This window comes from Borostomias antarcticus (genome assembly GCF_949987555.1).
Source record: "Borostomias antarcticus genome assembly, chromosome: 2".
Lineage (NCBI taxonomy): Eukaryota > Metazoa > Chordata > Actinopteri > Stomiiformes > Stomiidae > Borostomias > Borostomias antarcticus.
The window spans coordinates 5,535,470-5,562,232 of record NC_140235.1 but is presented as its reverse complement, the minus strand read 5'-3'; the positions used below and the strand labels follow the sequence as shown (position 1 = coordinate 5,562,232).

Genomic DNA, 26,763 nt, shown 5'->3' with positions numbered 1-26,763 from the left:
TAAGAACTTTCATAACCAATGAAATATTGAAAACTGTACGCGAGAAGTGGATACATTCTAGAGGGAAGACAGTTGAAACCACTGATATTGAGGTTTGAGTAGCCTAAGAAATAGAAAAGAGTTGCATTAGGATTGGATTAGACCAATAGCACCTATCTGCAGACTCGCAGAGACCCTCACAAGTCTGTCATCGCGAAACTAGGCAGTATTTGGTTTCTCGACTATCTACTGGCTGGCAACAATGTGTTTCTGTATTGATAGATGAATGACTAAGGATATTGTAAGACTTCTTCAGCGATGCAGGCATGCAGCATTCAACATATTCCTAATTTCTCAAACGACACGGAGGCTATTTCTTTATTTACGGTACTGTAATATTTATGGCAATACTGCGCATGTGCACAGAATAAACATGGCAGCGCCCATGCCCACTCATACAGAACCTTCTGAAAGATTGTGTGATTATTTCAAAGTAACGGATTCAAAGTAATTGTGTTGAATGTGTCGTCTCTGGTATTGTAAATACAAAGACACGCGCTAAGGATGCGTGAGGATTATACCAGTGCAATTTCCCAGTGTGCTGACTGAATTGTATTGCGACTAGCTAGCCTGCAGTATGGCTGTATAGTAACTTTAAGCCACTCTGAGCCTTTCGTTGAAAACTTTACTGACAATGTCTTGTGGTCGAGCTGTCCACATGTCCTTTTGGAAGGTGCATGTTCTGGCCTCGATGTCCCGGCATCAGATGTGGTCTCCCGCAACGTTATTGTATAAAAGAGGATACCGAGCTTCACTGCACAATGGACTTACCAATTCGTTACTTACAAATTGCTACAAGAGGACATTGCATTCAACGCAGCCATTGATGGTGACAAAACTACTGACGGTGGGCGACATCTTTGCCAAGAAGTCTCTGCAGGACCACCTGAAGAAGATGGAGGCGGAGTACAGCGAGCTCCTAGCGGCTGTCAACTTAACAGAGGGGCTGCAGGACTGCGAGGAGGAGCTGAGAGCGAAGAGAACCAGGGTGTCTATGCTATCCCCACTGATCCTGTGTATCGGGGAGCTGGAGACAAAACAGCAGGAGTTTGCTGAGACTGAAACATTACTCAAAGGTATTGTTCATTAAGGGAAATCATTTTCCTCTCACATTGTCTTTAAACAGTTACAAACCACTTCACATGATCTGCGTCTTGTCTTTGCAGATGAAGACCCAGACATGCGTGAACTGGCAGACATGGAGAGAGAGGCCTGTATGACAGGCATTCAGGAACTTAGACAAAAGGTACAGGGTACCTGACAGTGTCTCTCTCCATTCAAATGCATCACATACACACACATCAGCGTTTTAAAATGACCCCACTATTCAGCTCAGAATACAGAGTGAGTCTTCTTATTCTGCTCTGCTCTCCTTTACCCTCAGATCCTGGGCCTGTTGATCCCCGAAGAGGAGGCGGACCTGAGTGACCTGGTCCTGGAGGTCACGGCTGGGGTCGGGGGTCAGGAGGCCATGCTGTTCACCGCCGAGGTTTTTGATATGTACCAGAGCTTCGCCCAGCACCAGGGGTGGGGCTTTGACATCCTGGAGTTCATGAAAAGTGAGATGGGTGAGTGGGATTCCTTGATCAGTACAACAGTGTTGGTCCTGGTCAGGCCTTGCTGTCAGGAACATTGTGGGTTCTTAACAGACCATATCTGTTGTTGAAGGTGGACCAAGGCCTAAGGATTTGGGGAGGGTACTGCCGGAGGGGAGGGGAGTAGTTATTATTAGGATTGGTCCTGTGCCTTGGAGAACTTTCAGTGTGTAGTGAATGATGAGTCTCTCTTTATTGCGATGCCTAATGTGCCTATTTTGGGTCTCTATGCCTGCAGGTGGGCTACGTAATGCATCGGCCAGCATCAGTGGTCCCCGGAGCTATAAGAGGATGAAATTTGAGGCGGGAGTGCATCGTGTCCAGAGGGTCCCCAAGACTGAGAAACAGGGCCGCATGCACACCAGCACCATGACTGTGGCTGTGCTGCCCCAGCCCACTGAGGTGTGACTGTCACTGGTGCTACTGCCAGGGCTTGAATCTGGTTGTCCCAGGGTGCCTCCAATGCTGGGTTAGAATGCCGGGCTTAAGTCTTAAGTACTAAACTGAACTACCTCCATTGCATCCCAGGTAGTGGTAGCGAGTGGTTGGTTAAAGTCACTCTTTAAAGGAGCGCTAACAGTCCATCCAAGAGGGACATCCCTTTTGGCGCAACGGTTAGCGTGTCCGACTCACAAGCGAGAGAGCTTGTTGAAGCATGGTTTCAAATCCTGCCTTGGGTTGAACCGAAACGACACAACGCAGAGCCAGAGTACTACTGTACCGCTACACACTGATACATTGGACATCAGCACTCAACATCGGATCAAAAGCCTTTTTTAACTTTACATATTTGTAAGGGAGGACTGAAGGTGATTAGTAAGATGGTGTCCTAAAGTGGCACATTATTATAGTGTTTTTTGATAAGTGTAGTATATTTACTGTCCTCCTCAGATCTCATTCACCATCAGTGCCAAAGACCTAAGGATTGAGACCAAAAGGGCGAGCGGAGCTGGTGGGCAGCATGTCAACACCACAGACAGTGCTGTGAGAATCGTCCATCTCCCCACAGGTAAGCTGACAATTCACATAGGCCACTCCATTGTACAGATCATGTTCTGTAGCTAAGGACCAGAACCTGTAGAATGTGTACCAGGACAGGTGTTCAATACATGGCCTAAATGGACCTGTAGCAACAAACATGCCTTGGTGTTGATTATCACTCAGCCTGGCAGCTTTAAATAAAGGATTTTTTTTCTTCACTGTATCTTACTGTAAGTGTATCTTTACAGAGGTGTCTTTCTGTCTGTCTGTGTTTCCTAGGCGTGGTGTCAGAGTGCCAACAGGAGCGGTCCCAGCTGAAGAACAAGGAAAAGGCCATGAAGGTGCTTCGGGCCAAGCTTTACAGCATGAGGCTGGAGGAGGAGACCAGCAAACGATACACTGCACGTAAAATCCAGGTAGAGAATATCTCTCTGGCTATGCATTGTGCTGTGCAAGAATCTTGCTGTGGAAAACGAGTTCAGACTCAATGTTTGTGACTGTAAAGGTCCACTATTGTATTTAAACAACCTAAAAAGTTTTTGAAGGATGCAATGGGCATGAATTCCAAGAATGGATGCTTACGCCTGACGTGTGGAGAAGAGAGGACTCGGAAAAGGGTGGGGATTTGAGACGCCTGTGTAACCTTCAAATCTTCAAATTCTATTTCTCTAGATTGGCAGCAAAGGAAGATCTGAGAAGATTCGGACCTACAACTTCCCCCAGGACAGAATAACAGACCACCGGATAGGGAAGACAGTCCATGACGTCAGAGGGTTTCTTATAGGGGAGGATCTACTGGAGGACATGAACTCTGCCTTGCAGGAGCTCTTCTATCAGGAGACTCTCATGGACATCCTGGGAGAGAACGACTCAGATTGATAATGTGTAGCATGAATTTACACAATAAAGCCATGGAGTGTCAGTCTCCCTCCCACTCTGGTTTCAGGGAAGTGCCCCCATTCACACATTCCACCAGGGTGTGAATAACCTGTCTTCATGGTGCTTTGAGGATAGGATACTCTCAAAGACAACTGTTTCTATCAATAGGTTTACCCTACTGTTTTATTTTTATAATGACAGTACCCTTGTGCTTTTATTGTAGATTGCACAAAACTCAATAGGCCTATATTGGTTATATATACATAGTTTTCAGTATTTCATTCATTATGAAAGTTGTTTATGTACTAGAATACTACTTGAAGCTACTACAGAACTATTATATTATGTCTAGACGTTGTTGAGGGTGTTCATATATTTTGTTTTTGGTGTAGACTCACGAATCAGTCGCTAAACACTGGCATCGCGAGACTATTTTGGTGGGAAAAAGCAGCGGGATCATACACAAGGTGTAACACGTGGTCTTGTCTCTCATTGGTTGAGACTTTAAATGTAATTGTCCCGCTTTTGCTTTCATTGGCTTGCGCCTTTGTACGCGAATTTCAAACGTGCAGGAAACAGGCGCATTTATGTCCCTGCTCAGCAGCTAATGTGACTTGAATTAGGGAAGGAGACGTACAAGAAGAGTGCTCATGTCATTGTGAAATCGCAAGGTATGTAAAATGTTCATGTTTTACATGTTTTTCACAGCAGAGATAGTAAACAAAGCAAGTGAAATACATAGCTAATCTCGACAACAGTCACGCAAGTTAACATGATGCTCTAGCAGAACGTTAATTTACAGCCTTTTTAGGCTCGCTAACCTTAGCCTGACTAGACTGGTAACGTTAACGTTAGATACCATTGTTACCCGAACACACACTAGCTTTTACTTTTAACCAGAAAGTCAACATGTTAAACAAATAAACATGTGAGCAATAGCTGTAACGTTAAACTATTTTCATGTGATTGATCTAGCAGAAATATTTTACATAGCGGGTTAATGTTAGATTGACACTTCCACGTTGGAAGTTAGTGCCGGGCGCAGACTAGAGGATTTTCAAATCTTAACCGATTTTATAAACCGTGGGAGACCACAGACATAATGACTACAAGAGAATCGGAGCTGAAACTCGGGGCCGATCAGCCGTCTAGCCCAAAGTTATACCTCGATTCTGGGAGGAGGGAATTGGACATGCGTAATAATTAAATAGGCCCAGATTATCCTGTAGTGTGCCCGGCATACGCACCTCTAACAACAGGTGACATGCATATTTTCATGCATATTTGAACCAACTAACGTTAACAAGATAGCTAGGTAGCTAACTTTACCTATTTTGCCAGCCATTTCGCTTAATCCGTAGTTAGCAAGATAGCCGCCTAGCTAGCATCAAACTTGCCACGCCATCTCAGCTGTAGCAGATAAAATGGTGGGAAGCAGTTTGAAAGCAGACCAGAGATCAACCCAAACACATATGTCGACTTTTGGTCCATTAACATGCAATGCTCCATTAACATGCAATGCAATTTAAGTTACTAATGCTGCTATATTTATTTTCTTTAATATAGAGATAATACCCAGGGTAGTTTGCAAGCTAACCTCGTTGACTCAAAATGAAGTGTCCTGCTGGCTACGAGGAACCCCGGGCTCCATGCAACACGGAGAAAGCTGCTGCCGAGTTTGTGATGCCAAGCCTAAAAACCTCCCCACTGAAGGGCTGCGTACGCTTCATGGTCAAGCCTCAGTTATCTCCTCGTCTGGCTACCACCAAACTCCCTCTCAATGACAACACCAGAGGTGTCCACAACAAAGAGAACAAAGAACATGACAATGCACTGGGGGAAGTGTCACTAAACTGTTATGGATTGGAGGACAGTGGTTACCAGTCCTTACAGAACAGCTACACAGAGAAGGAAGATGAGGACCACGATTCAGAAGAGCAGCTATTGCTAGTGAAGCCCCCTGGGCAATATGAGAGGGAGAGCTACACAGTATCAACCCCCTCATCCAGTAAACACAGTGATTCCATCCTGCCTATACTGAAATTCCAGCGTGCCGTTTGCCATGAGCTCACTGAGAACTTCAAGAGGACCCAGAGCTATGACTGGACTGTCATCAGCAAGCTGGCCAAGGATCACAGCCTGGACAGGGTGATTGGTGGACAGATGGGACGGGAGTGTGTGGATGTGTTGGCAGCCCTGCTGGAGAGGGACATGAGACACATCCTCACTGTGATCCTGGGCCTGCTCGGAGAGATGGACCTGATCATGTGAGTATGATGGGTTAGTGTAGCCTTGGCCAGTTCCCCCAGACACGATGACGAAGGCTAGCACTGTTTCACAACAATGGCTGGGCTGCTTATCGGCAAGTCACTCACTTGTGTTTTGACTTTGTTTGAACTCTTCGTAGCTGTAGGAGAGTGAGCCGGACCTGGAGGACAATCATCAGCCAGGACAAGTCTGCGCTCCACAGATGCCAACAGGCAGAGCAGAGACTCAGGGTAAGAACTGACAGACACACACATACTGGTTTCAGTCCTTCAACTCACTATATTAGGTGTTACATTTTTAACAATAACAACAATACACAAAGACGGTCTAGCTCTCTATTGAGCATAGAATACAGAGCAGTCTACCCTCTGCTTTGTCACTATCACACTACTGAAATGTCAAACGGGACATTAACCGTATGGTTTATCAACTGCAGTCTTATTGTATGTTAAATCGTGCTTTGCCTTTGTTTAGATGCAGGATTCAAGGACATCTCAAGAAAAAGAGAATATGGCAGATCTGACGCGCAGCGCTGCCCTGTCTAGGGTGGTGTTGTCCTGCATGCAGACAGTAGCCTCCACCCCTGCCCAGAGGTCGTCCTCCAAGAGGAATCTGCCCCAGCGACTCTGCCCTCAGAGAGCCCCCAACTCACAGCCCACCCGTTTCAGGGAATATCAGGAGGTGAGAGCTGCCATGTGTAGATGACACCGCATGCTGCTGTAAAGCGCTTCAAATGCACCTTGCTGGGTTCTGAGTTCAGATACTGGAAGGTGAGGGTGGGGCCTCATAAAATGAAGTTGTGGTGGTGTTCTTGTCCTCCAGGCGGCCAGCTCTCTGAAGCAGGACGAGTCTCTGAGACGCTGTGAGCAGTGTGGCTCCCCCGCCAGGCACCACGCCCCCGCCCTCCGCGCCACCTGCACCCGGCAAAGCTGCGCCTTTGACTTCTGTACCAGGTGCCGGAGTCCCTTCCACGGCTCCGCGCCCTGCCACACTGCCCAGGCCCGGGTGCCCACCAGCACCTCCAAGGACAGACCCATCCTGGTTGGCAGTGCCCGCAGCAAGAGGAACGTGAGACGGCTGTGAACCAATGCTGTGTGTGTGTGTGTGTGTGGGGGGGGGGGGGGGACAGCAGCACTTGCCACGGGGAGAAGCCCTATCCCTGACCACAAGGCTGAACATGCCACACACCTTTTTAATACCCTCTCAATGAGAGTAAGAGCAAAAGCAAAAGGTTATTGGAGTTTTATTCAAGGACCCTTTAGCTTAATCAGTGCTCCCTAAACCAAATGAATCTCTGGGAGTGCACTATATTGTGCAATATGCTGTATTCTGATTCAATCGGGTGTTGCTGATGCCAATTGGCTACCATTTTGTGGTAAAAAGTGACATCGTACTAGGAGAAAAGATCTGGTCAGGTACTGATAAACTGATGTTTTAACAGAATTTTAGGCTACATTTCTTATGAAATGTAATGTTAAGTCTTGAAATGTGTCGACTTTTTAAAGTATTTTATACTGTTTTAATAAAAGTGTTTTATACTGTTTTAATAAATCTCAAACTTTTAAACGTATTTTATACTGTCGTAAAATTTGGTAGTTTCGAACACCAATTTATTTCTGTTGAAAATAAACTTTTCAAAAACATTTAATGGCTTTACGTTTTATTGTATGTAGCTCAAGTAAAACAAAGCACGATAACAGAATCTACGACAGCACAGTTGCTGGCCTGACCAAATTAAAAGAAATCCCTCCAACTCTCTTGAATAATTAGCACATAACTTTGCAGATTAACCAGGGGCAGCTTGCCCAGACAGCTACTGTGTGTAGGCTATATAGTGTGTCAAGTCCTGTTTCCAGTAGCTTTAACACTTGGCAGAAACAACTCTAGAATGCAGATGGCCAGGGGTGGAGAGGGATGCTTAAAGATACTGATCTGTCTTTTGATCAGTCTGCTTAACTCTGCTTAACCCAAGGGGATCTCCCCAGCATGTCTACAGGGGTGGGCAGTGGTGACTGTGGGCTGATGTTGGAATTAAGGTAGTTGGTTTAGCATTATGGCAGTCGGGGCATTAAGGCCAAGCCCCATAACGGGTATGCCTGGCTGGGTCTCAAATAGAGAAGTTTGAGAGGACCATGCTAAGATCACCACTACTGCTCCAAAATGAGACACCTCTGGGTCAGAACTGAATAATTAAGACATGCTCATGTTGTAGATGAGCCAACAGCATGAAAGTAAGGTGATGGTGAGAGAATAACAGAGAACATTGTCTATAAGGAGCTGCAATAATCCTGCGTCCTGTTCTATCCAATGTGGATCATTTTTTTTATTTTTTTTATTGAACCTTTTTATTTAACCATTATATTATATAATCCCTGATTAGTCTCAGATAGCATAATGTAAATTATTAATTCATGCTGCTGTTGGATAAGATTGTGTGTCTGTTGTGCTTTATTTGTTGTCGACGCCATTGTTACAAATATGCCTGGCAAAAGTTTTCAGATCTGATTATGGTTCTTAGGAAGGATTGTCAGGTGAGGCTGTGGAGAGGGATGATGGAGAGGGATGAGTAAAGGAAGGATGGTCAGGTGAGTCTGAGGGGAGGGATGAGTAAAGGAAGGATGGTCAGGGGGGGGATGATGGGAGGGATGAGTAAAGGAAGGATGGTCAGGTGAGGCTGAGGGGAGGGATGAGTAAAGGAGGGATGGTCAGGGGGGGATGATGGGGAGGGATGAGTAAAGGAAGGATGGTCAGGGGGGGATGATGGGGAGGGATGAGTAAAGGAAGGATGGTCAGGGGGGGATGATGGGGAGGGATGAGTAAAGGAAGGATGGTCAGGTGAGGCTGAGGGGAGGGATGAGTAAATGAAGGATGGTCAGGGGGGGATGATGGAAGGGATGAGTAAAGGAAGGATGGTCAGGTGAGGCTGAGGGGAGGGATGAGTAAAGGAAGGATGGTCAGGGGGGGATGATGGGAGGGATGAGTAAAGGAAGGATGGTCAGGTGAGGCTGTGGGGAGGGATGATGGGGAGGGATGAGTAAAGGAAGGATGGTCAGGTGAGGCTGAGGGGAGGGATGAGTAAAGGAAGGATGGTCAGGTGAGTCTGAGGGGAGGGATGAGTAAAGGAAGGATGGTCAGGGGGGATGATGGGGAGGGATGAGTAAAGGAAGGATGGTCAGGTGAGGCTGTGGGGAGGGATGATGGGGAGGGATGAGTAAAGGAAGGATGGTCAGGTGAGGCTGAGTGGAGGGATGAGTAAAGGAAGGATGGTCAGGGGGGGATGATGGGGAGGGATGAGTAAAGGAGGGATGGTCAGGTGAGGCTGAGGGGAGGGATGAGTAAAGGAAGGATGGTCAGGTGAGGCTGTGGGGATGATGGGGGTTGATGGGTAGGGATGAGTAAAAGACAGGGAAGATCAGGGAACAGCTCAGGGATGAGTTAGGGAGAAAAGATGGACACGCCCGAAGGATGCTTTTTTCTAGTGATGTATAATTATACCACAGGAGTATCCTTGTTCAAAGCTTGGGGTCATAAGGGGCTGTATGTAGAGATGTCTAGACTCAGTAGTGGCCAGAAAAAGAAAACTGAAGGAATTTGGCAAGGCTCTATTTTGGCCTGCCTTGAACTTGCTTGTGCTCCATGGCAGTGGCAATTGTTACTGTAATTCTTGAAGTGGAGTGGGATATGGCAACGATTAGCGCAATTTTTCAATGGAGGATAAAAAGCATGTGTAAAAAGAAGCAAGTTAGTATAGGCTAAAGGCTATTGAAAACTGTGTAGGGATTATTGTAGTACTTAGATACATAGAATTACCAAAGGAATTCAGTAAAGTTATCAAACATAAATTTAAATCAACTGTTTGCTTGCCATTTGTCCATTGGAAGTCAAGCTGTGTGTTCCTAACAAAGCTCATGGCAAACAATATTTTGGTTCAGCCCCATAAAACATTAGGTCTACACAAAACCAACTCACAAACATTTGACTCTCGCCCTATTGTTGGATGAATAACATTTAATAGAAAACGTTACTATTAGGCTATTATTATTATTGTCATTATTATTATTATTATTATTATTATTGTTGTTAGTGTCATGCAAATATTATTAATTAAATAACAGTAGAGTAAACCAAGTCGTACCAAAGCAACAAGAGGACATGGATGATGACGTCTGAGGGATTGGTATCTCCTGCCACCTGTTGGTCAGGAGTCAAAAATTATCTTCCCATATTACACACCGAAGCAATCAAATACTGGCTAGTCTCGCGATGCCAAACTTTGGCGATCTGACTCGTGCGGTTGCTTCGGTGTGTCATCATGGAGCTATGGTGTAGCCATGGATGTGGGTGTAGCCTAATATGGGAAATTTTGACCACTCCTGACCAACAGGTGGCAGGAGATACCAATAATACCAATCCTTTCAAGTCCTCTTGTTGCTTTGGTACAACTTTTTATGGATTTCTCTACTGTTTGAGATACCGATTTGTAATTGTGTAGAAATTACAATAATAATTTAAAAATAAATGTATAAATAGATAATGTTTTCTATGAAATGTTATTCATCCAGCAATAGGACAAGAATCAAATGTTTGTGTGTTAGTTTAGAGGTGTATGGGGCTGAACCAAAATATTGTTTACAATGAGCTTTGTTAGGAACACACAATTTGCCTTCTAATAAATTCAGGAGGAGAAATGCCATGCAAACAGTTGATTCAAGCTGGTATTTGATCATTTTATTGAATTCCTGTGGTTTAAGTAAACCCCTACACAGTTTGCAAAAGCCTTTAGACTAAACGAACTTGCTTCTTTTTGCACATGCTTTTTATCCTCCATTGACAAATTGCGCTAATGTAACCATATCCCACTCCACTCGTGTTAAGTAACTTCAAAGATTACTGTAACAATTGACACTATCATGGAGCACAACCAAGTTGAAGGCAGGTCAAAATAGAGCCTTGCCAAATTCCTTCAGTTTTCTTTTTCTTTCCCACAAGGCCACTACTGTGTCCAGACATCTCGACATACAGCCCCTTATGATCCCAAGCTTTGAGCAAGGGACCTCCTGTGGTGTCATTTCACCATAGGAGGTTCTTTGCTGTAAGGAGGTGTCTTGTTTTAGAGCAGTGGTGGTCTTGGTGCTCTCAAACGTACACATACACAAACTTAGTTATTTGAGACTCAGCCAAGCGGACCCGTTATGGGGCTTGGCCTTAATGCCCCCTGACTGCCATAATGCTAAACCAACTACCTTAATTCCAACATCAGCCCCCAGTCACCACTGCCCACCCCTGTAGACCTGCTGGGGAGATCCCCTTGGGTTAAACAGAGTTAAGCAGACTGTTATCACAAGACATATCAGCATCTTTAAGCATCCCTCTCCACCCCTGGCCATCTGCATTCTAGAGTTGTTTCTGCCAAGTGTTAAAGCTACTGGAAACAGGACTTGACACACTATATAGCCTACACACAGTAGCTGTCTGGGCAAGCTGCCCCTGGTTAATCTGCAAAGTTACGTGCTAATTATTCAGGAGAGTTGGAGGGATTTCCTTTAATTGGGTCAAGCCAGCAACTGTGCTGTCATAGATTACACGGGGTGGGGGATTTGGGAGCCCAACTCTCAGGGGTTTTGGCATTGGAATGTTGTTACAGCAATAATTTGAAAGCCACATGGAAGTTGTGTGGGTTTATATACCCGTATTGCATGTCAACTTTATATTATAGGCCTATACTCTGTATAGGTTCATATAAATGTTAGTGGTTTACGAGACTTCAGTTGCAGTCACTCTATTATCAGCTGTGTAAGCTGGGGCCCTGTATTGCTGGTGACAGTTGTGCATAAGGCCTGGTGCCTGGTCCCATCCATGTTTTTTGGGGTGTGTTCATCCGGAGGTGAGAGGCAGATGGTGGGGCAGATAGTATCTGTCCCTGATGTCAGACACTTGGGCCCGAGGAAGGCAGGACAGCTGCAAATCTCTGGAAACACGCCACAGCAGCACACAGACAAGCATTGTTTACAAAGGTAGGCCTACTCTTTTTTTAAACTTCCCTTAGTATGCAGCACACAATAGGGAACGTTGAGATCCGGATCGTTTATTCGCCTTCACTTCAGCTGCCATATTGGTCAGTCTGACGTAATTGGTGGTGCGGATGCGGAAGTGCCAGTTGACTTCAATGTTAAAAGTTCACTGTAAAAACACCACTTCAAGAACCAAAATAGTCAAAATAACAGACTGAATGAGCCATATAGCCGTCAGCTGCATTCACTCCCATGTATTCTTGAAGTGGTGTTTTTACAGTGAACTTTTAACATTGAAGTCCACGGGCACTTCCGCATCCGCACCCCCAATTACGTCAGACTAACCAATATGGCAGCTGAAGTGAATAAGGCGAGTTAATGCAAGTAGCCTTGTATTAATGCAATTTGAATGGAATAAGTAGGCTACAACACTTCTCACAGTCATCGGTATTGCGCACATGATTTATCATCACATAATTTATCGATGTAATGATGAAAGTGTCAACTTGATGTAAATAAAGCATTGTTGAAAAATAATTGATTATTTTGGTAAATTATGTCAAAATGACATTAGTACACCTAGTTCTTCCGATTTAGAGTCCATGAAAGTGTCGACTCGATGCAATAAACACTCGCTTAACTGTCTCATCGTAGTCGTTTTGCATCGCACTCAGTGGTGGAGTATCTCAAACTTTTGGGACACGAAGTGGCGGCACTGAATGGAATAGGTGATAATATCATATATCATATGATATTATCATATATCATAACTAGATAACTTAATAGGAAACATTACATGGGACCCATAGACTTGCATCATAGTAGGCCTACCTCTAAAGAAACAGCCTAGGCTGTAATGCAGGGGGCTAGTCTAGACAAACAGGAGAAGCAATGGCACCTGTTGGGCGTGATAAAGGCCTTCTAGAACACAACAACTAACGTGATTCCCAGATGAACTGTCCCACCACATGCTCCCTAGACCCTGTTCCCACCACTCTCCTTCAGTCTGTTGCACCCGAACTCCTTCCCTTCCTAACCAACCTCATCAACACATCTCTTATATCAGGATGCTTTCCCTCCGCTTTCAAGACTGCCAGAGTCACCCCCCTCCTGAAGAAACCATCTCTCGACCCCTCTGATATAAAAAACTAATTTAAAAAAATCTTTAACCAACTATTTTCGTACCTCCACCAGAATGACCTCCTAGACCCCCACCAGTCTGGGTTCAAGGCTGGCCACTCGACAGAGACTGCCCTCCTTGCAGTGACGGAGTCAATCCATGCCGCGAGAGCGAACTCTCTTTCTGTCCTGATACTCCTAGATCTGTCAGCAGCTTTTGATACAGTAGACCACTAGATCCTCCTCTCCACCCTCGAGGAGAAAGGCGTCACAGTTTGCATCCTACCTGATGGGCCGCTCCTACCAGGTGACATGGAGAGGGTCGAGGGTCGACCACATAGTCTGACTATGGGGGTTCCTCAAGGGTCTGTCCTGGGTCCTCTCCTTTTTTCCCTCTACACTACAGTACATCGCTGGGCTCTGTCATTCGCTCGCATGGCTTCTCCTATCACTGCTATGCCGATGACACCCAACTGGTCCTGTCATTTACCCCTTCTGATACACCAGTGGCGACACACATAGCTGGGTGTTTGGCTGACATCTTGGAGTGGATGACAACACATCACCTCAAGCTCAATGTGGACAAGACTGAGCTGCTGTTCCTCCCAGGAGTGAGAGCTGCCTGCACCGGGACCTGGCCATCACCATCGAAGACACAGTGGTGACACCAACTCGGACTGCAAGGAATCTGGGTGTGACCCTGGATGACCAACTGTCGTTCTCCGCACATATAACATCTATCACACGCTCCTGCAGATTCATGCTCTACAACATCAGGAGGATTTGCCCTTTCTTCACTGATGAAACGGCGCAGGTGCTCATCCAGGCCCTGGTCATCTCCCGTCTGGACTACTGCAACTCCCTCCTTGCTGGGGCCCCGGCGTCAGCCATTAAACCCCTGGAACTTGTCCAGAAAGCTGCTGCTCGCCTGGTGTTCAACCACCCCAAGTTCTCCCACACAACTTCCCTTCTCCGTTCCCTACACTGGCTCCCTATAGCGGCTTTCATCCAGTTTAAAACTCTGGCACTAGCCTACAGGGCAATGAAAGGAACAGCCCCCTCCTACTTCCAGGCCATGGTCAAACCCTATACCCCCTCCCGACCCACGCTCTGCTACCTCGGGACGACTGGTTGCCCTGTTACTCTGAGCCCCCTGCGGTCGATCGACACGATCACAGCTCTTCTCTGTCCTGGCCCCACAGTTGTGGAACGAACTGTCCTCTGACGTCAGGACAGCAGAGTTGCTGTCCATCTTTCATCGCAGGCTCAAAACGCATCTCTTCAAGAAGTACTACAACGATCCTCCCTCTTAAGCACCTATTGTATTTTAGATTGCTATTCTTGCACTTCAGCATAAGATAATGCTCTTAGTCACTTGTTTTAGAAAGGAGATGCACTTGTGAGTTCTGGCAAGTAGTAGTACATTGGCTTTGGCTGACATTAAATGCAATTATTGTTAGTCTCTTTGGATAAAAGCGTCAGCTAAATGACTGTTATGTAATGTAATTCCAGTGACTATCAGTCATAAGAGACACTGTGGTGTTAGCTATATTGTTCCCGGAATTGTTGTGGGGCCCAGTCAATTAACATGGGCATGAGAGGTTAAGGGGCAAAGTGTGAGCTAGTGTTTTGTCATTTGTCAATATTGTATGGAGTGGGTCAGTCACACCTGCTGACCCAGATATCCGCACAGCCGTTTGTTTGAGGCCTGGGGGGCGCTATTAAAAGCAGGGCAACATGTGACACAGAGGACACAGTTGGTGCTGTGCAGTTTCCTGCTGGACAAGCTCTGTAGGGAACAGAAGAGTGGAAGAAACAGAGAAACAGGCCTAACAAAAATAGCTCCTCAAGGGGATCATTATGGCTGGGTGGCCTTTGTGAGTCTGAGCATGTGAGCTACTTTTACAAGTCAGTGGCAATGTGCGGGGGTAGGGGAAGTCTCTAGACACTGATTTATCTTGGGTCTGCTTTTCTGTCTTCCCACTGTGGTCGTGGTTTAAGTTTGGGATTAGGCGGAGTGTAGGGTTAGGGTTAAGTCAGAGGTGACTTATTGTCTCTCTCACTGTCTTTAGGCTACAGATAAATCCTCGGGCAACCTGAAACTGGAATTCTCTGTTGTGTCTGTCAACACACAGTAGATAAGGATATTTTCACTTTAAGACAATAATACACTGAACAGCTTCTCATGTAGGCTATTCTGTAGCCTAGATGCATGTATTTGACAGTGGACAACTTTTCATAAAGCATTTTCCAGTCCACACCAAAGCACGTCCTCTTGAAGCAGTGACGTAAATTCTCGTAGTACCCTAAAGTAGGGGATAACAATACTGGATTTCTAGTCTAAAAATCGGTGCCTGTTTGTGTTGGAATTTGGGACATCCAGATGCGAACCTGCACTGCCTGCGCTACCACGGGCCAGAGTGAAGCCGAGTTGAGTTGCCAACCGAGTCTGCTACTGTAACGAATTATAAAGGGGAACTAAACGAACAGACTGCCTATTTAACTTTTGACGAAACATCAGCGCTACCGAGAACGTGAGAACATCACACACAACAGTGTCAAGCGTGAGTAAATCTTCTTATATTATTACTGCATGCATGCTAATTATAGCTACTGAGCTTCTGGCTGCTACGAAGGGATTCGACGGGACATTCGCAAAGACGTGCATAATGTTACATTATTTGCATCTTCGGTTCCCTTTGTACGGCTGTGTAAACCTTACGTATAATTTTAATTCTGAAGGAGTTGAACAAAAACACCAGATTGGTCAAGGCTGGCTGAAGGTCGAATGGTCACACCATCGCACTGCGCTACCACGAGTGCATCACGACTGCCTTTGAAATAGGCTGCTGTAGGCATTGGCAACCGGATGCTATTTCTCTAGCTGCCAGCGACGGAAATGTAAATTTGATATGATACAATTTCAACATAGCCAATGTTCACTGTACACTCGACACACTAGTCTACACAGTGAGGTGTGTGTGTGTGTGTGTGTGTGGGTGTGTGTGTGTGTGCGTGCCTGTGTGTGTGTGTGTGTGTGTGTGTGTGTGTGTGTGTGTGTGTGTGTGTGTGTGTGTGTGTGAGAGAGAGAGAGAGAGTGGGTGAGTGAGAAGGAGCGATGTTATGTTAGCTGCAGAGGATGTAATCTTGTAAACAATCGTTGGTTATGCACAGTGGCTGGGTTATTTCATAATCACAGACCTTTCTCTGCAGGGGAGCAGCATGGGAGAGTTCTGAACAGAGCTCCCATCAGGCCAATCACTACTGTATCTTGGAAACACTTCCCATCAACTCCCTCCTAGAGGTCACCTTTAGGTTGAATGTGTCCTGGTTCTTCCTCTTAGTGTGTGTGTGTGTGTGTGTGTGGGGGGGGGTGTGGGGGGGTGTGTGTGTGTGTGTATGTGTGTGCGTGTGTGTGCTTATCAGCGGTTTTAAAGATGTTGCTTAGCTCTTTTCAGATATCACTATGGCTGATGACGACTAGGCTTCAAAGGACAAATAGGCCTACTGCTGACTGGCAACCTCAGTTGTGTAACTCTTTACTTTGCAGATCGTATGGTATTACGTGGAAAAAGACAACCATAATGTTTTGCAACCTCAGGAGATTTTTCACACGGTCGGCAAATTGCTTTGCCGCGGGGATAGGCAGGAGTAATGTCTGAGATGAGAGGTTGTGGTTGTCTATCATGTCTTATTAGTGTGCTTGCTGTAATCTCTTTTATATGATGTATTGCTTAATTTAAATGGTTCAAAACTTAAAATGAACATGCAGGGCTGCCAAGTTTGAACACAAAGAACGACTGGGAGGCGAGAATAGCGTTCCTTCAAGAAATTTCAAAATAATGAATGAAGGGGTTGGTCATTTCTCCATGTGAGAATTGTGAAGTGTGGCGTGTGAGCGTGAGAATAGGCTGAAATGCGTGTGTCTCACACTCAATGCGTGAGACTTGGCAGCCCTGAACATGTGGTGAAACCAGCTTAAGGTGACCTGTCCATTTGTCAAAGCAAAATGGGCTTGGGGTGGAAGAAGGTCAACCAGCAGTGGATAAGTTAACACATTGCACCAATCTTCCCTAAGGAAAAACAACCAACTGTCCTATTCAGCCAATATCACAGTGATGCCTGCTCCTGTAGATTCATCCTCTACCACATTAAAAGGATTCACCCTCTACCACATTAAAAGGATTCATCCTCTACCACATTAAAAGGATTCATCCTCTACCACATTAAAAGGATAACACACATTCCTTGCGAAAGAGGAAGCAAAGCTCCTGGTCCAGGCATTTGTCATGTGGACTCACTTTATGGCCAGGCTGCCTGCGTCTGCCATCAGACCTCTCGCCATCAGAATTCTCCCATGTAACAAGCCTGGCTTCGCCAGACTCAGTTTGCAAAAAATGTGAAGGGTCTGGATCTGATGAGTTTATTTTTGATTTCTAAGGAGCGTTGTCAACGGTCGCAGACCAAAATTCCTCTGGATGCAGTTGGATAGACCCATAACCAATCAGAGCAAAGAAATGTGGGTTAGTCATCGTGGCATCGGATTAAATGGGTACAGTTGTTATATAAAATATTAGATAAACGGTCCAGAAAATATCTGCCGGGTGGAACTAGGTCGAATGGGAGTGTGACCAGACTGATCTGTGGAGAGAAACAGAATGTGAGCTCATGTGATCAGGTTGAGTAGCAGTTGATTGGATGAATCCATTGTATTGACTATCGTTACCAGCAGAGCTTCCTAACGCAGTTGGGGCGAAGAGAAAAAACATTTTCCTATGGGAAAATTCAAACCCTTATTTAAACTCGAAAGGACACTGAGGTGCGTGCACCTAAAAGTCTTTAATTAGGCCTAAGTTATTTTCTGTTCTTTCAATAAGGTATGGCCACCAGTCCTGATTCAAGCGCAACACCAACACCAACCTCCTCAAGGGCAGCGGCATTGCTATGATTTTCGTCATCACCTAAACTGGATGCCGATTGGGCAGGCAAAACCTTGTCCAAGCACAAACTGATCTCTCCTGAGAGTTGCTAGACTGATCCGTGTAGAGAAACAGAACGTGAGCTTGCGAGATCAGGATGGGGCTAGGGATCATCAGTATTGGGACTGAATCTGAATGTAGGTGCAATTTTTAAGAATCCAAAGTGTTTCCCTTGGAAATCCATGTAACTCAGGCACCAGGATATCCTACATGGTATCCTGCCTTATTCCTGTTAACCCTCTCCAAGTGCAACAGCATTATGAAATGCAGTACATTCTCAGTGTTCTTGAGGTACTGTATGTCCCTTAAAATCCACAAGCATCAGTAGCCAGCCATGTTCCCAGTAACCCTTGACATGTGGCTTGCACAGTGGAAGAGAGCACACTGACGAATGAATGAATGAATTCTTTATTTTTCAGACAGGGACAGTGTACAAATAACATTAACCTTGTAAAACAAGGAGAGATGTTTTGAACCAGGTTTTAGCAGATTGCTAATTTCCGCCCGTAGTCCCTGGGCAGGTAAGAAAAAAGGAAGATAAAATATAGTAGGAAACCATAAAGAAATTATAGACACATTAAAAATGTCCTAAAAATACTATGGTGCAAAATCTCAACCATTATCAAGGCTGACTTTAGTTGACACTGTATTGTCTCTCCCTGGGAGTTATCCTCTCCCTCCCAGCCTCCCACAGCTGCCAAACAAACAAACATCCATCTCTTCGCCAGCGCTGGATCCTCTGGCCAAGGGATCTAAATGTAAGAGGGTGCGACTTCAAAGCCAACAGGAAATAGCTTGCAGAGTAACATGCTGCTTTGGCAGTCAGTAAAACAGCGTTGGCTGGCTTGGCTGATCATAACTGCTGCTGGGGACGTCAGAGGTCTGGGGGATATCCATCTATCTGTCGGTTGGTCAGTCGGTTGAACTACTAATGTCCGAGAATCTCAACACATTAGTGAGGTCATAGGGAGAGGTTCTCTCAAACCTTCTTGAGCCAGGAGAGATGAAAGAGGGAGGGGGATATGAGAAGATAATCACCTGAAAGAATTCAAGGCTCAGGTGAAATCCCCTTTGAGTTTCTAGAACATTTGTTCAGAGAACAGGATTAAATTCCTAAAAGTATATTTGATTTAAAGGCGCTGGAATGCTTCCTTATTAGTTACCTTAGTAGTTAGTCTGTATGAAAATAAGCATTGTTTTTTAAGTCTTTACGAAGCCGAGCTGAGAGTTAAGATTGAAAATACACACACTGACTAGTCTTGGGATAGTTTCAAGGTCTGCTCATCATTGATAGCTGCTATTTTCCTTATGATAGATCTAGAAATAATATAGCCCAGCTAGTCTCATAATACGGTTATATAACACTATCTTCTAAAACATCGTTTTCTTAGAATATTTTTCCTTGTATTCATTTAATGGCAAAGATTTAGAGGGCCACGCCCATTACACACCTATAGCTTGATATGTACTCGTGTAGGATATTAATTAGGTGGGATCTACCAGGTTTGAACCACAGTGTTGACCTCTTTGCTTGTGTGATTCATATCAGCTTGTTTTGGAAGAGCACCTTCCTATGTCCAGCTGTGACACTCTGAAGGCCACATTCTATTCCAGAAAACTGTGCCCTACACTCCCCTTCAGGCAGTATCAGGTAGCTGGTGATGTTAAGGCACGGGTAGGCTATTTTGCACCTAATTCTGTCCACCTACCCATTCCATTCAGATCTCGGAAGGAAACTGATCAAGGACACATGAGAGGGTACAACCTTCTGGAATGGAACGTAACCTTAATGTTTTCAACCCAGCTGAACCTGCCAACTCTATTGACCAATTACCCCCCTAAAACCATCGCTTCATCAGGTCGTCAGTGCCAAGAAGGCTCAGTCTGTGTGTGGAGGGATTTGAGTGTTTGCCTCAGGGCTGTTTTACTCTCACTATATTGTGCATTCTGTGGTGGAGCGGCCAAGATATCCAAGGTAGAACCAGGCCAGGTCGAGCCTGGCTAAAGGCCAAATTTCATGCACTTCCCTTCAGGTGGTGAAATAAGTAGACCAAGACACTGGCTTATCTGGACATCTATACGTATTTGATGTTAAAGGAGTAGTAAAGGGAAAAATCATGTTAAGCCCTGTTTTAAGGTTACTTATGATCGTATACAATGGTCCATATCCAGATCAAAAAGTTGACAAAACTAGCACTTTTGAGAAAGTCTGATAATTGCTCTACTAGTCCGGGAGCCATGGGGTTGAACCTTGTTTTGTCGGGTGGAATTTTTTTCTTTGCTGTTTCTTGTAGCTTGGGGGTACCTCTTCAAAATACAAGAGAGTGCTCGGTGATATCCCTTGAGCATTTTCAGGTATTAACCCGAAAAAAAGCCTATGGTTTGTGAAAAAGCTCCGTCATCAAAGCCCTGAAAGCTGGTTACGGTCTATCAGCTATTGTCAATGTGGATGCACCATTCCAGCAAGTCCTTGACCAAGCCACTGCCTTCATCTCAGCCTGTTATGGCATAACGGAGAGCATGGACATGACACACACAAGGCTACTTGTCTGGGGAAAAAAGAACGGGAAAGGAAATATTTCTTCACCAAATCTAGCTGCTATACCTCCAACAAAGGAAGCGTTCACTGAAAATGTAAAGAGGGCCCACTTCCAAGCGTACCTGTGGCAAAATCTCAATAACAATCTGCCACATGCAATGAACCCAGAGGAATTTGGATGGGAAAAGGACACCAGTAACAGGGCACTGATCCCAATCCACCTACCAGAAGATGTCAAACTGGTTCCAGACTACATCCTGAAGAAGATCCGGTGTGGCTGCAAGAGTGAAACTCCTTGTAGCTCCAAGAAATGCAGCTGTAAAGTACATGGTTTCCCATGCACAATGTTCTGTACATGTTTCAGGGTAGGATGCTCAAGACCCTAATACGTAATTATTTTTTATTTTTTTAGTGATAGCAGTGGCGTGCACAGACATTTTGGGGGGCAGGTGCTCAGTGAAAAATCAGGGCACCTTGAGCGGGGGTGCAGACAGATAATTTGTATTTTGATTTTCGCGTTAGTTGTTGAGGGGGTGTGGGGGGTGCTGACAGAGATTTTTGATTGTCGCGCGAGTTGTTGACGGGGGGGGGGCGTGGCGTGAGACTTGGTTAAGATTACTACATAATACTAAATATTCAGCTTAAGTATACTGATAGCTTCACATGCTGTATTCTTCACATTGGTCATGTGGTGGTCATCATTACGTTAAATCCATTAATTGATTATGACTAGCATCTAGCTTGTTAAGCAGGTGGGCAGTCGGCTAATTTAGGCTCAGCTGTTTGGCGCTGTATAAGACTTACTTCACAACAGTGACAAATAAATGCAAGTTATAGTTTGGCAACTGAGGCTTAGGGGGCAAACAATACACTTGTTTCGTTTATGTGTTACCTGGCTGGTTAGCTGACATCACTCGGGCACTCTGGATGGCAGTGGAGGAGTAGCGCGCCTCCGTTTGTATCCGGTTTTCGCGTTTACCGTTGACAAAGAAAGAGAGGGAGGGGAGGGGCACGGGTGTGTGTGCGTGGGGGGGGGACTGGCAAAATTACAACGCATTTTGGGGCATCATTATTACATGCTTTTAATCGAGAATTGATCGATGTCACCATGGGCCACATACAGTAGTTCTACACTGTAAAAAATAAAAAAAATAAAAAAACTTTCAAAAGGGCACTTGCCTTGTCCAAAGGCTTGCGCGATCGCCTTGTTGAGAGGGGTCATGGAAGAATTTTTACAGCTCACTTATCTGGCCCCCGGGTGATTACTGTTTTTTTGCTTCCCTCTGGAATATGTAGGGGTGGGATGTATGCCCACCTCCCTTGTTCTCTGTAAAGCGCATTGTGTTGCCTCTGGGTATGAAATGCGCTATACAAATAAAGCTTTGATTGATTGATTGATTGATTGATTGATTGATTGATTGATTGATTGATTGATTGATTGATTGATCAAACCCAGCAGTTTTCCTTGGTGGTTATTTCTGGGGGGTCAGCCACGGATTGCAATAATTACAGGAATGTGCTCATTTTATCTACAGTAGATTTATCTACAGTAGATTTTAAAAAAAAAAAAAATATGTAAGAGATTGATGTAAGCTGAACGGCCTAGCTCATAAAATATTGGTTGTACTGTATAGGCCCTACTTTTATTTTCATTCTTCACTCATATGTCCAAGATTGTTCCTCTGTTAACCAAAAAGAGATCTGCCATTAATGAGGCGATCTGGAAACTCTAGAGCCCTTTCTCTCATGAGTGAAATCTGACACCACTGCTCTGTGCTGCCAGCCTGCCTGGATTCGGTGGTCTGCTCTCGCTTACTCGATCACTGCCTGAGCAGCACTCTGCCTGAGCAGCACTCTAATTTGCCCCCCGAACAACTGACCTTTGTGTTTCGTATTTACTGCAGAGCAAAATCATTTTTCCCATTCACAGAAATCCAAGAATGAGTTAATTTCTCTCTCTCGCTGCCTCCATATAGCAGGCCGCCCCTCTGTGCTCGGGGAGGGGGGTGGGGGGGCTTCTACCCTGCCGTCTGAACGCTATCTACATGGGGCGTTCTAGGGGAACAGTACAGGGGGGTTTCTGGTGGGCTTAGTGAGTGACAAAGGGACAGATGCTTTCCTAGGGCTGTCGGGCTCTGCCCACCAGCCAAAAAGACTGTTGTTTTCCAGATTTCTGAATAGGCCGAGGGCATTTTTGTGCCTCTCATGGCCTTGCCTCGGAGCCAAGTCAGCCTGTAGAGAAAGGCCTGGCTCAGGAAATACACTTCAAAACACTTGCAGTTTTCACTCTAGGTGGTGATGAATGACTAATGACTTCATCACCTCGATTAGATAAAAAAGCTATTTGTGTTCATTTCTGGTGTTCAGACTAAGGAAATAAGCGAGCATCAACACAATGTATTTTGGCATAACAAAAGGAGGGTGTTTTGAGACAAACGTGTGTGTTACTTTGACCTGCTGAACCTGTCATCTTAGGTTAGAGGTGCTCGGTGGCCTAAATTCCTTGAATGATGCCACATCATTTGAAATAGTAAATGGACTGGACTTATATAGCGCTGTTATCCAAAGGGCTTTACAATGGCCTCACATTCACCCACACATTCTCACACCAGTGGCAGCAGCTGCCATGCAATGTGCTAGCCTGCTCATTGAGAGCTATTTGGGGTCAGTGTCTTGCCCAAGGACACTAGACATGCAGACAGGAGGAGCTGGGTTTTGAACCACCAACCCTGTGGTCATTGGACAACCCACTCTACTGTACTTCCTGAGCCCACCCCCAATGAAAGACACAGATGACAGACGTTATACAACAAAATTACTTAATCTCATCTTGCCGTCAAAAACCGTTGGTCGTGAGGAGATGGATGGAGTTATTTCTCTGTTAATTGAAACAAAGAATGGTTTGGGGAATGTTTTAAAGCTACTGTTATGTAGACGTTCTCCTGAAGAACAGGATATCCTTCTGTGTTAAGGAAAGGGTATTTTACTGCATGGGAACGAGTTAATGAAGAAAGACGGTATGTAAACATGCCAGTGTGGTTTGATATATTTCCTGACGTTCTCGAAGGAAGTCATGTGGTGTTTATCAGCCTTCAGACCGGTTGAGAGAACATCCCATCTAGATATCACTTTATCAGTTGTTATTATGACAACAGTGAGGTCCGTGCCTAGTACACTCTCCTACTGGAAGTTAATGTTGGCTCACAGTATCAGATTTCTTTTTGAACCCACAGTGATTTCACTGGGTTTGTGTGATTCATGTGTTTTGGTTCTTGCTTGCCCTGCATCTGTCCTGATGATGAGACCCAAACAGTTTACCTCAATCAGAACATGTGAAATAGATCAGCCCTCCATTCATTACCTCATGTGTATCTGAGGATCCTTTTTTAACTTGGTTCATTTACTGTGCTGTGTGGCGTAATGTTACAAAATTCCTATAGGGGGGGTGCCACGCGATGAAAGGTGCATATGGGGCTTGTACAGTTTCCAGGGAGACCTTAAACGACCCAGGCACCATGAGTGACCTGAGGCGGAGCGAACTGCTTGCTTTTAATCCAGCTACTGTACCGTACCAGTGATGCATATCTCTGTCTGTCTCTGATGGCTTAAACAGGTGCCTTCCAGGAAGACAACCAAGCAAACAATCAGGCAGGCCAGTCCAGCGTAATGGATTGGTAGCAGTGCTGAGCTCTGTGCTTGGCAACTCTCTCATGTTTTCTTTGGTGGTGTTTCAGATGATGTTTGGGAGAGAACAATCGTGTAATGGCTTTTGGACAGGACTACAGGATGGGGTGGATTTAAAATGAGGATCTTTTAATGGCTGATGACGAGATACAAACACAGTCCACCATATAGAGGATTCAAAGAGGGGAAGGGAATTTAGAATTTCAGCCATAGCCACCACCTCGCCCTATTTCAGGGTATCAGCAGGTCTCAGCAAGCTACATTTAAGATCTTTTTAATGCCACTTGGAATTAGCCTGACACTTTGCCATTGCCATTTCGTTTCACTTCATTATTCAGTCTGAACAGGCTCCCATTGCAGCCATTTTCAAAGATGAGCATTGCCAAAGGAGTCCTCAGTGATTAGTTCATCCCCTAACCAATCACGTCACGCGGTTTAATTCCGTTATTGCATTCAAAGGACGATTGGCCTGGCTGGAATTTCAACTGAAAAATCACTTTGGACGAGTGCCTTGAGAGCCTTGAGACGAGTGTTTTGATCAATCAAATGGGGGTCCTTGGTCAGATTTTCTTTTTGCAATTTATAGCTAATTCCTCATATTTCTATGTGTTTTAATAAGATTAATGATACCTCTACCGGGCCATATAGTGACAGCAAAACAGCAACAAAAAAAAAGTCAGTCAATTTTTTCCAGAAATGAAAGATTGAGAAAAGAGAGCACTAGAGAAGATGTAAATCAAATCTGAATAAATTGGTGCATATTTTGCTCCACCATTTAAAAACAACTTCTTTGCAACCTTTTGCTCCTGTAGGTGGTCTACTGCACCACTGGCGGCTGGTAGATGGGCCGGTAGAATTTCACATTCTAACATTCATTTCCTGATATTTCAGCACTCTGTCTCATTCGGTCAGATTATCATGAAATAATGTTAATATATTTCCCTTTGTCTTGCTTGTGATCCTGTTCTTGCACATTGCAACTAAAACATTCAACAATGGTGCAATGTAAGAATGGGTTTAGCTGGTAATAGTGATGTAAGAATGGGTTTAGCTGGTGATAGTGATGTAAGAATGGGTTTAGCTGGTAATAGTGATGTAAGAATGGGTTTAGCTGGTAATAGTGATGTAAGAATGGGTTTAGCTGGTGATAGTGATGTAAGAATGGGTTTAGCTGGTGATAGTGATGTAAGAATGGGTTTAGCTGGTAATAGTGATGTAAGAATGGGTTTAGCTGGTGATAGTGATGTAAGAATGGGTTTAGCTGGTAATAGTGATGTAAGAATGGGTTTAGCTGGTAATAGTGATGTAAGAATGGGTTTAGCTGGTAATAGTGATGTAAGAATGGGTTTAGCTGGTGATAGTGATGTAAGAATGGGTTTAGCTCGTAATAGTGATGTAAGAATGGGTTTAGCTGGTAATAGTGATGTAAGAATGGGTTTAGCTGGTGATAGTGATGTAAGAATGGGTTTAGCTGGTAATAGTGATGTAAGAATGGGTTTAGCTGGTGATAGTGATGTAAGAATGGGTTTAGCTGGTGATAGTGATGTAAGAATGGGTTTAGCTGGTAATAGTGATGTAAGAATGGGTTTAGCTGGTGATAGTGATGTAAGAATGGGTTTAGCTGGTAATAGTGATGTAAGAATGGGGTTAGCTGGTGATAGTGATGTAAGAATGGGTTTAGCTGGTGATAGTGATGTAAGAATGGGTTTAGCTGGTGATAGTGATGTAAGAATGGGTTTAGCTGGTAATAGTGATGTAAGAATGGGTTTAGCTGGTGATAGTGATGTAAGAATGGGTTTAGCTCGTAATAGTGATGTAAGAATGGGTTTAGCTGGTAATAGTGATGTAAGAATGGGTTTAGCTGGTGATAGTGATGTAAGAATGGGTTTAGCTGGTAATAGTGATGTAAGAATGGGTTTAGCTGGTAATAGTGATGTAAGAATGGGTTTAGCTGGTGATAGTGATGTAAGAATGGGTTTAGCTGGTAATAGTGATGTAAGAATGGGTTTAGCTGGTGATAGTGATGTAAGAATGGGTTTAGCTGGTAATAGTGATGTAAGAATGGGGTTAGCTGGTGATAGTGATGTAAGAATGGGTTTAGCTGGTGATAGTGATGTAAGAATGGGTTTAGCTGGTAATAGTGTTGTAAGAATGGGTTTAGCTGGTGATAGTGATGTAAGAATGGGTTTAGCTGGTGATAGTGATGTAAGAATGGGTTTAGCTGGTAATAGTGATGTAAGAATGGGTTTAGCTGGTAATAGTGATGTAAGAATGGGTTTAGCTGGTGATAGTGATGTAAGAATGGGTTTAGCTGGTAATAGTGATGTAAGAATGGGTTTAGCTGGTAATAGTGATGTTCCGTGTGGCACTGGAGCTCCGAGGCGTATGTTGAGCACGTCAACCTCACTTTGTGCAGAACCATGAGATCGGTTTGTTTTGAGATTCAAGTTGCTGATATGAAGATGCAAAATCCCCCTTTAGATCCATGAAGTAAATCACATCTTTATCCAATCAGCCCTTCTTTAACAGCACATCCATACAACACAAAAGGCGACCTTTGAGTAATGAATTTAAGACTTATTAAGGCCTTTTTATTGAGATTGAGACTTTTTAAGGACCCATGGATACCCTGTATTTATATACCTCTGGGTTTGATAGCTAAATATATC

At 44.6% G+C, this 26,763-nt stretch overlaps 3 protein-coding genes across 3 annotated transcripts in view; all 3 read left to right on the top strand.

The window, feature by feature from the left end:
* Nucleotides 1-730: 730 nt before the first annotated feature.
* Nucleotides 731-3,494, top strand: mtrf1l (mitochondrial translational release factor 1-like; the record flags this gene model as incomplete). Its single annotated transcript, XM_084461412.1, has 7 exons — nucleotides 731-1,115; nucleotides 1,206-1,285; nucleotides 1,424-1,607; nucleotides 1,873-2,036; nucleotides 2,526-2,643; nucleotides 2,895-3,031; nucleotides 3,288-3,494. The coding sequence occupies 7 exons, from the start codon at nucleotides 731-733 to the stop codon at nucleotides 3,492-3,494; spliced, it is 1,275 nt and encodes a 424-aa protein (XP_084317538.1).
* A 1,611-nt stretch (nucleotides 3,495-5,105) lies between these two features.
* On the top strand, nucleotides 5,106-6,845 carry LOC311329536 (F-box only protein 5-like; the record flags this gene model as incomplete). The annotated part of the gene is made up of 4 exons (XM_084461411.1): nucleotides 5,106-5,761; nucleotides 5,902-5,992; nucleotides 6,330-6,443; nucleotides 6,585-6,845. 4 exons carry the CDS (start codon nucleotides 5,106-5,108, stop codon nucleotides 6,843-6,845), a joined length of 1,122 nt encoding a protein of 373 aa, XP_084317537.1.
* A 7,896-nt stretch (nucleotides 6,846-14,741) lies between these two features.
* slc29a1a (solute carrier family 29 member 1a) overlaps nucleotides 14,742-26,763 on the top strand; it is a 39,315-nt gene continuing 27,293 nt past the window's right edge. Inside the window, exon 1 of the mRNA XM_084455983.1 lies at nucleotides 14,742-14,769. The gene's annotated coding sequence lies outside the window, so the exon portion shown is untranslated. The remainder of the gene's footprint in view (nucleotides 14,770-26,763) is intronic.